This window comes from Ranitomeya variabilis, chromosome 1, assembly GCF_051348905.1.
Source record: "Ranitomeya variabilis isolate aRanVar5 chromosome 1, aRanVar5.hap1, whole genome shotgun sequence".
NCBI classification, from domain to species: domain Eukaryota; kingdom Metazoa; phylum Chordata; class Amphibia; order Anura; family Dendrobatidae; genus Ranitomeya; species Ranitomeya variabilis.
The window spans coordinates 739,647,023-739,663,836 of NC_135232.1; the positions used below are offsets into that span (position 1 = coordinate 739,647,023).

Genomic DNA, 16,814 nt, shown 5'->3' on the forward strand with positions numbered 1-16,814 from the left:
CTGACCCGGTGGCTCTCCCGGTCTCCTCACCTCACGCCGCTCTTCTCTCGGGCCCAAACGCTCATCCACAGCCCCCAAGCACAGAACCAAAACACCGGAGCAGGCCGGCCAATCAGAAACCACCTCCTCGTGACGTCACACCACTTCCGCTGTTAGGCGGAAGTCGGAAGTGAATGTTGCTATGGAGAGTCACGTGTCCTGCCCGACTCCTCATGCGCCGGCGGAATGGACAGTGAGTGATCCTTGTAATTTCCTTTGTCTATACTGTGATCTCAGTGCAACGGTATGAGAGTAACCCCAAAGAAAAAGCTTCCGTAGCAACCAATCAGGACGCAGCTTTCATTTTCTCTAATGAGAGCAGCAATCTGATTGGTTGGTTCCACTTTTTTTTTTGCTGCATTTTCCTTTACGGCGTTTGCCAGATTTACACATTTTTTTCCACCACAGGAACAAAGATTTCTAAAACTCTTTTCCCAGTGTCATAAAATGACACCGCCTGAGTCAGAATGTCTCCTTATTAAAGGGGCTTTCCAGCACTTTTTAAAAAAATTCTTACATTCCCATATTTAAATTATTTTTTTTTTCAAATTCAGGTAAAACCCTTAAAAAAACGGCGTTGACAGGCAGCGCCAGGAAGATCAAAGACAACGCTGCCGACTGGCACAACCTGATGCTGAGATGGGAGAGCTGCAATGACACGGCTTTCAGTGCTGCCAACAAGATCGTCAATCTCAAAATCAGCGCCCTGTAAGTGATGTAAGGGGTTAATCTGCCTTGGTATTTTACCGTATACAGTGGGGGAAATAAGTATTTGATCCCCTGCAGATTTTGCAAGTTTTCCCACCTACAGAGAATGGAGAGGTCTGTAATTTTTATCGTAGATACACTTCACCTGTGAGAGACAGAATCTAAAAATAAAAAAACAGAAAATCACATTGTATGATTCTTACATAATTAGTTTGCATTTTATTGCATGAAATAAGTATTTTATCACCGACCAACCAGCAAGAATTATGTCTCTCCCAGATCTGTTAGTTTTTCTGTAAGAAGCCTCCTACTCTGCACTCATTACCTGCATTAATTGCTCCTGTTTGAACTCGTTACCTGTATAAAAGACACCTGTCCACACGATCAATCACACTCCAACCTCTCCACCATGGCCAAGACCAAAGAGCGGTCTAAGGACCCCAGGGACAACATTGTAGACCTGCACAAGGCTGGGATGGGCTGTAGGACACTAGGCAAGCAGCTTGGTGAGTAGGCAATAACTATTGGCACAATTATTAGAAAATGGATGAAACGCAAGATCTCGACTCGTGGGATAATGAAGATTTTGAGAAAGGTCAGGAATCAGCCCAGAACTACATGAGGACCTGGTCACTGACCTGAAGAGAACTGGGACCACAGTTTCAAACATTACTGTTAGTAACACACTATCCCGTAATGGATTATAATCGGGCAGGGCACGTAAGGACCTCTTGCTCACGCCAGCACATGTCCAGGCCTTTGTGAAAGTCGCCAATGACCATCTGGATGACCCAGAGGAGACATGGGAGAAGGTCATGTGGTCAGATGAAACCAAAATACAACTTTCTGGTATCATTTCCACTCACTGTGTTTGCAGGCAGAAGGAGGATGAGTACAACCCCAAGAACACCGTCCCAACCGTGAAGCATGTTGGGGGAAACATCATACTTCGGGGGGCTTTTCTGCAAAGGAGACAGGATGAAGCCACCGTATTGAAGGGAGGATGGATGGGGTCATGTATCTTGAGATTTTGACCAACAACCTCCATCTCTCAGAGCATTGAAGATGGGTCGTAACTGCGTCTTTCAGCATGACAATGACCCGAAACACACAGCCAGGGTAACTAAGGAGTAGCTAAGCATTTCAAGATCCTGGAGTGGCCTAGCCAGTCTCTATACCTGAACCCAATAGACACCTGAAAGATCTGGAGAAGATCAGTATGGCTTAGGGGGCAAAATCCCTGCTGCAGTGTCTGCAAACCTGGTCAAGAACTACAGGAAACGTCTGACCTCTGTAATTACAAACAAAGGTTTCTGGACCAAATATTAAGTTCTGTTTTTCTATTGCATCAAATACTTATTTCATGAAATAAAATGCTAATTAATTATGTAAGAATCATACAATGTGATTTTCTGTTTTTTATTTTTAGATTCTGTCTCTCACAGGTGAAGTGTACCTACAATAAAATTTAGACCTCTCCATTCTTTGTAGGTGGAAAATCTTGCAAAATCAGCGGTGTATCAGGTACTTATTTTCCCCACTGTACATAGACAATATCATCTGCTGCTAATGTTGTCTTTTTGGAAGCAGCTGCCATTTTTACCAACTGTGGAGCTTTAATGTAGTCACAAAGTCACCAAGACCAAACATTTAGAATTGAGAGTCCTCAGTGGTTGATACCTTTTAATGGCTAACTGAAAAGATGGTAACAAATTGCAAGCTTTCGAGACTACATACGTCTCTTCATCAGGCAAAGACTAAAACAAATTCTGAAGAATCACATATTTATGCACAACATAGTATAGAAAAAAAACAACAACTTTTCAGTTAGCCATTAAAAGGTATCAACCACTGAGGACTCTCAATTCTAAATATTTTTCTATCTACTGGCTAACACGGTACCAAGATATATTTCTTTCCTGTATCAAGACCAAACATGTAGATACCTGTGATCACCACTACAGGGCAGTCTGCCGGGGATATAATAAAGCATTCGTGCTGCGGGTTTATTAGGACCACTCATGAACAGTGAGACTTCTTCTTTTTTCCTAGATCATATGAGAAGCTGGTAATAGATGACGCGGCGTCTGCTCATGAGAGTCCGAACAAAGAAGAACTGGAAAGATTGTGCTCAGAATTACTGGACCTGTTGAAGAGAATGGTCTGTCTCTTCCCACATTGTTTTTTGTTTTTCTCAGTTTTGCATAAAGTTTTATATTTTTAAATGTTTTTATCTTGTAAAAGAGCCAAATTCAGCTGAAAATGGAGAAGTTGACATCCACGTTCAAAGGCGTGTGTGACCTGGAGGATTATCAGTGCCAGGGCGAAAATCACCGGCCGATACTTTTCCTTACATGGCCGACAACGCTGTTCTGTAAGTATTTTGTGTTCAGGATGTGCAGATTTAAAAGGAACCCTGTCAGCAGGATTGTGCTCAGTAACTACAGACAGAGTCAGGTCGGCGCCGTTATACTGATTACACTGATACCTGGTGATGAAATCCGTCTTGTGGTTGCTGTGGAATCTTTATTTGTAGTTATAAGCTAAAGGGAACCTGTCAGCAGATTTTGCCGCTATAATATGCAGCCACTGCCTTTCGGGGTTTATCCTGCTTGCTTCGTGCCGCGTTCCTTCACAGGCATACTGATCTGCCCTGTTGAGGGCAGTGTAAAGTACTGCAGTGTGCAGGTGCCAAGCCTCTCTTACCTTTCCCAGCGTCTGTAGTACTTTACTCTGCCCTCAACAGGGCACAGAAGTACGCCTGCGCAGGAGCACGATGCCTGGGAACGGTGAAGAAGCAGGAGGGCGGCATCGCAAGAAGATGGGAGGTGCCGGACCCGGACCTGTGACACCCATCGGACCGGACCGCCCCTGGGTGAGTATAATATAACTTACTTTTCTTCACTTGCAGGTCGGACCGGGGGCTTATCTACAGCATTATAGAATGCTGTAGATAAGCCCTGAAAGGCAGTGGCCGCATCTTATAGCGGCAAAATCTGCTGACAAGTTCCCTTTCAGGATATGCTCGTGCTCTGGGGCGGGACTGTGGGTGGGGCTTTGTTGTGCTCTGATTACATATTCATATGTATGTCTTCTGACAAATCACATTCATCAGGCAGCGGCACTGTAGCATCGTGGATTATATGGCTGATTCCATGTTATTTAAACAGCGTTGTAAAAAAAAATGTTAAAAAATTCTTAATTTCACCACCTGTGCAATAGCATCTGCCATTTATTCTGATCTATTGGAACATTGCTACTGCGCAGGTGGTTATATCTTGATGAATATGTTTGGGTTTTTTTTCAAACCATAATTCTATGCAGGATGTAAAATAGAAGTCAGATCAGTGACCTGTCATAAGCCCATACATATAAGCAGAGCACCACAAAGCCTGGCCCATAATCCCACCCACAGACCCGCCTACATGCCGCTCCGGATCACAAAAATCTCATTAAGGCCTCTTTCACACGTCCAGATAATTCCGGTACCGGAGAAATCGGTACCGGAGTTATCCGTGTCCGTGTGCTCACGTGGCACACGTGCGGCATCCGTGTGCCACCCCTGTGCCGCGCCTGAGGACCACACAGACCGTGCAGGAGAGACAGCGCTACAGTAAGCGCTGTCCCCCCTGTGTGGTGCTGAAGGCGGCATTCATCTCTTCTCCCCGCAGGAGAGAAGAGATGAAAGATCAAGTTTTTTTCTCTTTTTTGTTAAAAATAAAGTTGCCGGGACCTCCCGCCTCCCATCCCCAGTGCGCCGCCCGGCCCCTTGCAGAAGAAATACTCACCCAGCTCCCGCGATGTCTCCTTTCTCCTCTCAGCGCTGGCAGCCTGTCCTGTGTGAGCGGTCACGTGGTACCGCTCATTACAGTGAGGAATATGCGCCCCGGGCGGCGCACTGGGGATGGGAGGCGGGAGGTCCCAGCAACTTTATTTTTAACAAAAAAGAAAAAAAAAACTTGATCTTTCATCTCTTCTCTCCTGCGGGGGAGAAGAGATGAATGCCGCCTTCAGCACCACAGCGGAGGGGACAGCGCTTACTGTAGCGCTGTCTCTCCTGCAGGCGGTACGTGCACACGGAGGAGAGTGTACACTGTTCTCCGTGTGCAGGACGTATTGCTGTACGTGCTGCCGGAGAAACACGGACATGTCTCCGTGTCTTGCACACGGACACACGGTCCGTGAAAACACGGAGACATGTGCATAGACCCATTCATTTGAATGGGTCTACGTGTGTCCGTGTCTCCGGTACGTGAGAAAACTGTCAGTACACGTACCGGAGACACTGACGTGTGAAAGAGGCCTAACTGAAAACTACAAATAAAGTTTCCACAACAACCACAAGACGGATTTCATCACCAGGTATCAGTGTAAGACTGGGGTCAGACTAGCGTAAGGCATCTGATGCAAGATGCTAATGACCCTCGGCTCCTACCGATTGTCATATTACTGTGCTCCGAGCCTCTCACACAGAGAGGATCAGACCACATCAGACCACAGCTGTGGAGGAGGTAGAGAAACTAATTTCTCCATCTCCTCCATTGCAGGCGTCGGTGTATATCGGACCGCACTCGGATGATATCCAAGTGATGTGCGTTGTCACTCGCACCCATAGGCTTATATGGGTGCGAGTGAGCCGAGACTCGGCTGAGTCTTGGTGCCAATCGCAGCATGTTGAGGTTGTTCTCCCGTGCCGATTCGGATGAGAAAATAATCACAGATGTGATTTGCCCCATAGATTAACACTGATCCTAGTACTATGCAATGTTTTCTCGCATAGCACTCTTCCGTGTTATATGCTAGTGTGACCCCGGCCTAATCAGTATAACGGCGTTGACCTGACACTGTCTATAGTTACTGAGCACAATCCTGCTGACAGGGGCACTTTAACTCCTTCATGACCAGGAATTTTTTTTTAAATTATTTTCTAATAACCATAACGGAAAATTATTTTTCTTTTTTTTTGCTGTTTTTAATGACTCCCATATTGAAAAGTTTTGAGAAAAAAACCCACAATCTTAAGCCATGGTTTTAATTTTTTTAATGCTTTTATGCCTTTTCATTGTGCAGTAAATATGATCAGGTAACATGATTTTCCATGGCTGCTGCGATTACGGCGATATTAAATTATAGTTTTTATATTTTAAAGTGATAAAAAAAGAAAAAATAGAACTTTGTAAAGCGAGTTTGTGTTGTCTTGTTCAAAGACAAACTTTTCTTCTATTCTGTGGCAATCTGTAGACTTTTTGATATCTCTTTGGGCTATGATGTTTTGATCACTCATTTTAGAGTGGTTTGGCTACCACTTTCTAATGTTCATTTTTATAGGTTACATAATTTTAATTTTACATTATTTTCCAAGAGCCATAACGCAAAGTTTTATATATTTTTGGACTTTTACAGGTCTGGTTAAATACTTTTTTTCCTTAATGTAGGATAATTAGGTGAATAAAACTTTATTTACTATATGTGAAGAATAACTAAAAAAAAGCTTTTTTTTTGTTTTCTTGTTCTCTTAATTGCACTCTGGAAATGTCCTCATTTACCCCTTTAACACCCCATTATAAGGGCAGGTGCAGACTCTAGTTTTGATAGGATAACATTGGTCCAAGTGCGATCTATGGGGCAGTGCACGTCTGATTTTTGTTTTTTCTTCTTCGAGGAGGGGTAGGGGGTTGAGGAAAAAAAACAAACAACTTCAACATGCATGATTTGCCTCTGAATCTGATAGCACTTGCCTATTCATGTCTGCGGGTTGGTGGAAAACGCCAGTCGCATTCTGCCACTCGTATCAGTAACCGGACAGATTTTCTATGATGGAGAACACAAGGCCATCAGCACTTGATCGGAGACATTTGTCTCCTGCCCTTTCCGTCTCACAACTTGCTGACTGAACCCCTTTTTACTACTTTCTTGTGTTGCAGACGAGACCTCCTTAAAGATGTCCGAAATGTACAAAAAGGAAATTTCCCTGAAGAAGACTATTGTGGGAGAGATTGCACACACCACAGATCAGGACTTGTTAATGGTGTATCTGTCCTCCTGGTTATATCAGCCATACATCGATAGTGGTAGTAAAGTCCTGCTCGAGAGCATGCTGCTGGAGACTGGGCACCGGACCCTTTAACGGGGACATTTCCTGAATTATGGTCTTCACATGCACGTTTCTCCTAGCCTAAGGCTGGATGGCGACACTGGTCACCCTGTTACTTTGCATTTGATGATTGGCAATGGGGTCACACATGCAACCACCACAACAAATCCAATACTGGGATTTGGAGTCAAACAGCAGAATTTTCCCACCTGCAAATTGCACGAAACTTGAATGTGTCCTGTGTGCAGTTTTTTTCTTCCCCAGCACTCATTTTTTTTAATTTTTTCTTTGACTTGTGACAGCTGCCATAAAGGCAATGTGTAGAAGACGTAAGAGGTTTATGTACTTTTGGATAAAAATTTTCAAATATTTAATAAAATACAGAAAATGTATGCAGCTCCCATGCAGTCCTATGTGTCTCCATGATCATGTACTAGAAATAATACTGTTGTCAGATCCTGCAGTTGAATGCTACCGTGCAGGCTGGTGAAAGAGAGGAGGAATGTGATCAGAAGTGGCAGAGTCACACATGACCGCAGGATCAGACTACACACAGGGTAGAGACACATTAGTGCAGGAGCTGCATACAGAAAGCGGTAGGAGATTGCCAACCATTTAGTATTGCTATGCTTGATGGAAAGTATTAAAAAATGTCATGAACATTTCTCCACCATCATTATGGCACCCATATTGTAAAAAAGTTGACTTTTCTCAAATCAACTACCTATTCTACGGTTCCTGGAATATAGAATGGACGCCAGTCACTGTAGGGTTAACCCTTGAATGACTCCTAAGGGTTTCTGACAACAGAACAGTTTAATTTCTCATGATAAATACCCCAGCCTGAAGATTGTTGGGTATAATAACGACGTACGGATGACAGAGACTTCATTCATGAAAAATGTTTATTGAGCAGTAAAAGGCAATTACATGTTTTGTTTCTCCCACAAATATATACAGAAAGATGTTATCCCTTTAAGAACATATATATATTTTACATTTCCACTAAAATGCTGATAAACTTTACAAATAAAGCAATGGAAATGGGAAATGAGTTTGTCTCAGTCGTTACTTTTGTACCTAGTGCCTTCTCTCGCCCCCATGAAGTTCAATAGTAGAAAAGGTTTCAGTTTGGAGAAGAAACGCATCGGGGGTTGTACCTCACCGAGAACAGTCATATAGTAGGGGTCCGGCTGAGCAAAAACAGAAAAAAATTACCAAGGTCACAGCTAAACCTTTAGCTGATCTATGTGACCAAACAGCATGGGCCTGGGGTGGGTGACTACATAACACAGCCCTTAAAGGGTTATTCCGACCTTCTTAAATAATGTGTGTTCACGTTTAATAAGGAACCAGCTTTTTTTTCTTTGCAGAGCCATCTTATTTCCGAAAGTGAGCAGAATTCAGAATGCAGCTCTTGCTGTGACCCAGAATAGCTAACGAAGGAAAACAAAAGTAACAACGGCAAATTAAAGGTAAATTCATGAATGGTCTAGAAAAATTACACGTAGACCTTGTAGGAAGATCGATCATCGATGACTACAGGAAGCTGCAATCTGAACGCCATCATCCAGGGTTAGAATAAAAAGAACTTCCTAATAAAACAGCGCCTCCTCGTCCACAGGTTGTGTGAGGAATTTCAGCTCTATGACTTGAGCTGCAGTACCAGACCCAACCTGTAGACAGGGGAGGCAGTAATCCTGGACAACCCCTTTAACACAGTTTATAACTCCAGACACAGAGCAGGAGCTTAATAAACGTCTTAACCTCACTTACCTTGATCTACACCAAATAAATGTGGCGGCGTATAAAATGCAAGACTGCGTTCCCAAAAAAGCGTGGCAACCCCCAATATCCATAGTGACAATCCTAACTCAGGAAGCCACAGAAAGGGGAGAAATCTGATTGTCTAACGCGACTACAGCCCCATTATTTACTGCTCTGATGATAGTTCTCTTTTCTAAGCAGTAGGACTGGAACGCTCCCTTGTCTCGTGGTCGTGTCTGTATAATGGCACATGCCTTTTCTTGCATGCACTACTCCGGTCCGTTTTATGAAAAATAAATAAATAATGCACACTGCATTTTTTCCCCCCCAGTAGTCCAAATGGAAATATCAATTGTATGCATTGCCCATATAGATCGAAAATACATTAGTCTGAATGATCCCTTAAAGGGATTGTCACCCTTGAGAAACTTTTCTTATTTACTGAAATACATATCTTTTCGACTTAAAAAAATTCTGCCATTGGGTTTCATTAAAAGTTTGGCACGGTACGCCTTCTCTTTATTGCATATTTGACTGAGTTAGAAAATGAGCCTTGGCTCATTCATCTCAGCGACACCATCGTTAGGAGAGTTGAAGTGTTCTCACATCCCACTATTTAGATGCCCCAATCTCGCCTGATGCTCCCATACACAGGAGCGCCGTTGTGTTCTCTAGCAGAGATTCGCCACCAGACGTCTCAAATGGTGATTTGTTGTAAATAGGATCAAAATAAAGATCATATTAAAAGCCAAAACGATGCAACATTTTTAGTAAAACATTTTGTAGTTTCAAATACAATAAAAAAAAAAGTGGACAACCCCTTTAAGAAAAATATTTCTCTTGCTGCTGTCTTCTGCTTGCATCGTATCGATCGGACTGGATTCCATCGTTGCAATCACTGAACTAAGACATATTAGATCCGTCTGAATTTTAAGGTTTGCCTTCGCTGACAGCAAGCAGAAACCTTGGAAATGGCGAGGAATTGAAAAAAAAAAAAAAAATCAGAAAGGTCGGCTGACTCAGTCATAGGTCAATAGTGCAAATTTTCTGTTCAGAAAAGGACTCCTTAGAGAAAAAACAAAATTCATATAAAGGATTTATAAATCAGATAAAGAGTCGATCGCAGAAGAATATATAAAGGGAACGTCCTACATTTATTAGAAAAATGTCAAAAAAAAAAAAAAAAAATCTGAAAATTAGATTCACTTAATTTCCATTAGGGCCGCCACCGTGTCCTGCGGCTGAGCAGGGGGCTCGAATATTACACCCGCCTCGCCCACTGCAGCTCCTTCCGAGTGGTGAACAAACACCAAGTCCTGTCCATAGTGGAAGCCAAAGGCTTGAGAGCCAGAGTCGCTGGCAATGATGTCTGGGGGGATTAAGGCGTCTACACCTTGGAAGCTTTCGCTGCATGTCTTTTCGGTAATGGTTTGTGGAGGAGCATCAGAAGGGAGGGCGAAGTCAGCCGGAGAACATGGGAGTGGAGGGACAAGGCTTCCTGGTAAAACCTCATCGGGCCGTGTGCCCTCCTGTGTAATATGGCTGCAACATTCATCACCTGGAGTTTCCGCTGAATGATCCGTGGAAATCTGTACGGAGTCACCCGATTCTCCACCAAGCAGAGACGAAGCAGTCGCAATAACGTCCTGTTCTATGCCACATGGAATAGAGGCTGGAGTGGTGATCACAGGCAGCTCTTTAGCTTCTTCCTCCATCACATTTGACAGTGATGTTTCACAAACTTGTATGGTACAATTTATTGTAACATCAGAACTTGTATCATTTCCACAAAGTAATTCATCAGCCATGAGATCTGCACAAAATAAGAAAACAGGTTACACAAAGTTATCCTACAAAATATAACTACTATAATACTGCCCCCTATGTACCAGAATATAACTACAATAATACTGCCCTTTATGTACAAGAATATAACTACTATAATACTGCTCCTATGTACAAGAATATACTATAATACTGTCCCCTGTGAACAAGAATATACCGTATTTTTCGGTTTATAGCATGTAGTTTTTTACCCCAAAATTTGATAGGAAACTGTGGGTGCATCTTATAATACGAATGTACCGTAGCTTACAAGATGTGGGGTGGTGTGGGAAGAGTGGCCTGTGGTGGAGTGAAGTCAGAGAAGGCATGGTCGCTGCTGCAGGAAGCTGGCGGCAGCAACAGAAGTGGGGTGATGCAAGGCTGAAAGGAAGAGATCACCATGGGTAAAAAGGACTGGGACGGCCTGAGAACCACCTTGTCCTGGTGAAAAATTAGAAAAAAGGAGCTCAACAGGAAAGAGCGGCTAGCTCCGATACCCACCTGATCGATGTCACCGCAACCAGGAAGGTGACCTTCCATGAAAGGGGGGTCAGAGACGTCCTACAGCGGCTCAAATGGAGCCTCCTGTAAGACACCTAGGACTAAGTTAAGGTCCCAGGCATAAAACAGCCTTCTATAGGGGGTACCACGTGGGAAAGGTCTTCACTTGCGGCTTAAAAGCGATCCTGCGCTGGAACAAAACTGATAAAGCAGAGATCTGGTCTTTGAGGGAACTAAGCGCTATGCCTGAATCCAGACCAGTCTAAAGGAACTCCAAAATAGTCGGGATGGAGAAGGCGAGTGGAGAATGACCGCGTTCCCTGCACCATGCGGAAAAAACTTTTCAGGTGAGGTGATGAATGCGCCCCAATGCAGGCTTCCGAGAGCTAATCATAGTGGAAACCAGGGCCGGACTGGGACTAAAATTCAGCCCTGGCATTTGAAGTTACACAGGCCCACTTGTCACATGGTGACTGTATAATACCTTTGTACACTTGTAGGCAGGGCCGGTTTTAGGCAAAGTGGGGCCCTAGGCAAAGTTTAAAATGGGTCCCCAAATGCTAACATATTGCACATCACACAGAAGCCTTTCTGTTGTATTTACGTGCGCTGAGTTCAGGCCGCTAAACAAGTTTGATCGACAATACTGAAGTTGTTCAACGCTTGTTTCCCGGCCTCTTTCCACCAGCTGAGGAATAATGATGAGACAGAACGATCACTAATAGATCACTAACAGATCACCATACAGTATCATGTTTTCAGCAGCACATCTACAGTTTACACTGGCAATGTGCTGCTGACAACAAGGCTTTTAGTTCCAGCAAAAACAATCCGAATATGCAGCATTTTACTTGTTTAGTAAAATACACCCCATAGTCCTCCATATATTATAATGTGCTCCATAGTCCTCCATATAGTATAATACACTCCCTATAGTCCTCCATATATTAAAATACACTGCTCAGTCCTCCACATAGTATAATACACTCCTCATAGTCCTCCATATAGCATAATACAATCCTCATAGTCCTCCATATAGCATAATACAATCCTCATAGTGCTCCATATAGTATAATGCACCGCCACAGTCATCCATGTAGTACAATTCACTTCCCATAGTATAATGCACCCCATAGTTCTTCATATAGTATAACGTATTCCCCATAGTCCTCGATACAGTATAATGCAGCCCACATATAGTATAATGCAGCCACCCCAGAGTATAATGCAGCCACCCCAGAGTATAATGCAGCCACCCCAGAGTATAATGCAGCCACCCCACAGAGTATAATGCAGCCACCCCAGAGTATGTAACCCCCATAGAATATAATACAGCCCACCTCCCCATAATATATAATGTAGCCCCCCATAGAATATAATGCAGCCCCCCATAGTATACAACGCAGCCTCCCCCATAGAATATAATATACCCCCACAATAGTATATAACACAGCCACATAGTACATAACATGGCCTCCCCCATAGAATATAATATACTCCCCATAGTATATAGCAAAGCCCGCATATTATATAGCACAAACCGCATAGTATACAGCACAGCCTGCATACTATAGCACAGCTCGCGTAGTAGATCACACAGCAGTATTCAGCACAGACCACACAGTAGTATACAGCACAGACCACACAGTAGTATACAGCACAGCCCACGTAGAAGTATACAGCACAGTCCACCACACAGTAGTATACAGCACAGCCCACAGAGTAATATATACAGCACAGCCCACAAAGTAATATATACAGCACAGCCCACAAAGTAATATATACAGCACAGCCCACAAAGTAATATATACAGCACAGCCCACAGAGAACTATATACAGCACAGCCCACAGAGAACTATATACAGCACAGCCCACAGAGAACTATATAAAACACAGCCCAGAGTACTATATACAGCACAGCCCAGAGTACTATATAAAGCACAGCCCAGAGAGTACTATATACAGCACAGCCCAGAGAGTACTATATACAGCACAGCCCAGAGAGTACTATATACAGCACAGCCCACAGAGTACTATACACAGCACAGCCCACAGAGTACTATATACAGCACAGCCCACAGAGTACTATATACAGCACAGCCCACAGAGTACTATATACAGCACAGCCCACAGAGTACTATATACAGCACAGCCCACAGAGTACTATATACAGCACAGCCCACAGAGAACTATATACAGCACACAGTAGTATACAGCACAGAGCACAGCCCACAGAGAACTATATACAGCCCACAGTAGTATACAGCACAGAGCACAGCCCACAGAGAACTATATACAGCCCACAGTAGTATACAGCACAGAGCACAGCCCACAGAGAACTATATACAGCACAGAGCACAGCCCACAGAGAACTATATACAGCCCACAGTAGCATACAGCACAGAGCACAGCCCACAGAGTACTATATATAGCACAGAGCACACAGTAGTATACAGCACAGAGCACAGCCCAGAGAACTATATACAGCCCACAGTAGTATACAGCACAGAGCACAGCCCACAGAGAGCTATATACAGCCCACAGCAGTATACAGCACAGAGCACAGCCCACAGAGAGCTATATATAGCACAGAGCACACAGTAGTATACAGCACAGAGCACAGCCCACAGAGTACTATATACAGCCCACAGCAGTATACAGCACAGAGCACAGCCCACAGAGTACTATATACAGCCCACAGCAGTATACAGCACAGAGCACAGCCCACAGAGTACTATATACAGCCCACAGTAGTATACAGCACAGAGCACAGCCCAGAGAACTATATATAGCACACAGTAGTATACAGCACAGAGCACAGCCCACAGAGTACTATATATAGCACAGAGCACACAGTAGTATACAGCACAGAGCACAGCCCAGAGAACTATATACAGCCCACAGTAGTATACAGCACAGAGCACAGCCCACAGAGAGCTATATACAGCCCACAGCAGTATACAGCACAGAGCACAGCCCACAGAGAGCTATATATAGCACAGAGCACACAGTAGTATACAGCACAGAGCACAGCCCACAGAGTACTATATACAGCCCACAGCAGTATACAGCACAGAGCACAGCCCACAGAGTACTATATACAGCCCACAGCAGTATACAGCACAGAGCACAGCCCACAGAGTACTATATACAGCCCACAGCAGTATACAGCACAGAGCACAGCCCACAGAGTACTATATACAGCCCACAGTAGTATACAGCAGAGCACAGCCCAGAGAACTATATATAGCACACAGTAGTATACAGCACAGAGCACAGCCTACAGAGTACTATATATAGCACAGAGCACACAGTAGTATACAGCACAGAGCACAGCCCACAGAGAGCTATATACAGCCCACAGCAGTATACAGCACAGAGCACAGCCCACAGAGTACTATATATAGCACAGAGCACAGCCCAGAGAACTGTATATAGCACACAGTAGTATACAGCACAGAGCACAGCCCACAGAGTACTATATATAGCACAGAGCACACAGTAGTATACAGCACAGAGCACAGCCCACAGAGCTATATACAGCCCACAGCAGTATACAGCACAGAGCACAGCCCACAGAGAGCTATATATAGCACAGAGCACACAGTAGTATACAGCACAGAGCACAGCCCACAGAGTACTATATACAGCCCACAGTGGTATACAGCACAGAGCACAGCCCACAGATAACTATATACAGCACAGAGCACAGCCCACAGAGAACTATATACAGCCCACAGCAGTATACAGCACAGAGCACAGCCCACAGATAACTATATACAGCCCACAGCAGTATACAGCACAGAGCACAGCCCAGAGAACTATATACAGCCCACAGCAGTATACAGCACAGAGCACAGCCCACAGAGAACTATATACAGCCCACAGTGGTATACAGCACAGAGCACAGCCCACAGAGAACTATATACAGCCCACAGTGGTATACAGCACAGAGCACAGCCCAGAGAGAACTATATACAGCCCACAGTGGTATACAGCACAGAGCACAGCCCAGAGAACTATATACAGCCCACATCTCTTCTCTTCCTCCCCTCACCTCCTCCGAGAATGGCCCCACAGTCCAGAAAAAAAAAAAACTCTCCTCGTGCCCAGCGTTGCTTCCTGGTTCCTGCTCCTGTCTCAGCAGCTGCAGTCTGCCCGGGACACAGGAGGTGCGCGATGATATGACATCATCGTGCACCCGCAGTGTCAGAGGCAGAGCGGGGAATGATGGGAGAGGAGCGTCTGTAGACGCTCTCCTCCATCATTGCATTCAACTGTACCGGCGTCTATACGCCGGTATAGTTGAATGCGACGGCGGGGGCGGCGGATTGAGCGGCCCACCACTGGCACCGGCCCTTCTGGCATTTGCCAGAAGTGCCCTATGGCCAGTCCGGCCCTGGTGGAAACCACCTCTTGGGAGAAACACCAGCTTGGGTTAGGACCCAGGATTCAACAACCAGGCCGTTAAACACAGGGCCCCGGAGTTCTGGTGGCAAATCGGGCCCTGGGAGAGTAGATCTGGTCGATCCGGTAGTTGCCAGGGAACGTTGATGACGAGCTGCACCAACTCCGCGTACCACGCCTGGCAAGGCCAGTCCGGTGCGACTAGGATCACCGGAATCCCTTCAGTCTTGATCTTCCTGATAACCCTCGGAAGTAATGGAAGAGGGGGAAAGACATAAGGAAGACGAAATTGATGTCACGGAAGGACCAGTGCATGCGCCCCAATGGCCACTGGATCATGGGACCGAGCTACGAACTCGGGTACCTTGGCGTTTAGCATAATGCAATCAGGTCCACCTCCGGAGTCCCCCAGCAATGACAAATCTGTTGGTAAAATGCCCAATCACTCTATATACGGACAACCAGAAAGTACCCAACCCAGGATTAGTATTACAATAGGTCTTTATTATATCATAATTAGTGACAATACATAATAGAAAATATATAATAAAAAACACATAAAATCAATAAGTCTGTACGTAACACAGGACATCTACAATTAGTAGAATACCGGCAAACCCATTATTGCACAATACGTCCCAACCAGAAAAAAGTGTAAAAAACATCAGTATACAAATAACCACTCTCATTAAACCATGTAATACAAGATATAAATATATATAGTGAACCTCCAAAGTGAATCATATAAAGTGCCAAGTGCTAGGAGATCCTAAATACATGCACTAGGTGCAAATGTGCAAACACCGCTCAGAATGAGCAGAACCTGTGCTATAGAGAACTTGTGCAAATGACTAGAAGGGACAAATAAAAGTTATATAACGGTATATACCTTTAGGGTAGCCGGGTCCTATGGTAACGCACCCCAGGTCCCTTCTAGTCATTTGCACAAGTTCTCTATAGCACAGGTTCTGCTCATTCTGAGCGGTGTTTGCACATTTGCACCTAGTGGATGTATTTAGGATCTCCTAGCACTTGGCACTTTATATGATTCACTTTGGAGGTTCACTATATATATTTATATCTTGTATTACATGGTTTAATGAGTGGTTATTTGTATACTGATGTTTTTTACACTTTTTTTCTGGTTGGGACGTATTGTGCAATAATGGGTTTGCCGGTATTCTACTAATTGTAGATGTCCTGTGTTACGTACAGACTTATTGATTTTATATGTGTTTTTTATTATATATTTTCTATTATGTATTGTCACTAATTATGATATAATAAAGACATATTGTAATACTAATCCTGGGTTGGGTACTTTCTGGTTGTCCGTATATAGAGTGATTGGGCATTTTTCCTCACTTGGTGGTGGTTAGTCACCAATTTTACACAGAGTACTGGAATTGGTATATGTCCCTAATTGCGAGTTGCACAGGTTTATATACAGGTTAATAAATATTCTCCTATACTT

At 44.1% G+C, this 16,814-nt stretch overlaps 3 protein-coding genes across 4 annotated transcripts in view; 1 reads left to right on the forward strand and 2 right to left on the reverse strand.

Moving 5' to 3' along the window:
* TECPR2 (tectonin beta-propeller repeat containing 2) overlaps positions 1–155 on the reverse strand; it is a 60,332-nt gene extending 60,177 nt beyond the window's left edge. Inside the window, exon 1 of one of the 2 annotated variants that reach the window (XM_077269245.1) lies at positions 31–155. The gene's annotated coding sequence lies outside the window, so the exon portion shown is untranslated. The other variant, XM_077269237.1, reaches the window with a different exon arrangement.
* On the forward strand, positions 107–7,895 carry CINP (cyclin dependent kinase 2 interacting protein). Its single transcript, XM_077269264.1, has 5 exons — positions 107–232; positions 594–747; positions 2,800–2,908; positions 2,992–3,121; positions 6,672–7,895. Exons 1-5 carry the CDS (start codon positions 226–228, stop codon positions 6,872–6,874), a joined length of 603 nt encoding a protein of 200 aa, XP_077125379.1. The 5' UTR covers positions 107–225; the 3' UTR covers positions 6,875–7,895.
* The window catches only part of ZNF839 (zinc finger protein 839), a 24,607-nt gene continuing 15,521 nt past the window's right edge, over positions 7,729–16,814 (reverse strand). The window contains exon 8 of the mRNA XM_077269254.1: positions 7,729–10,421. Within this exon, the coding sequence (XP_077125369.1) occupies positions 9,811–10,421 (611 nt within the window). The 3' untranslated portion in view covers positions 7,729–9,810. The remainder of the gene's footprint in view (positions 10,422–16,814) is intronic.

Coding starts and splice junctions, on each gene's coding strand:
- CINP (XM_077269264.1), top strand. Junction 2,909..2,991: donor TGGACCTGTTGAAGAGAATG/GTCTGTCTCTTC, acceptor ATCTTGTAAAAG/AGCCAAATTCAGCTGAAAAT. Junction 3,122..6,671: donor ATGGCCGACAACGCTGTTCT/GTAAGTATTTTG, acceptor CTTGTGTTGCAG/ACGAGACCTCCTTAAAGATG.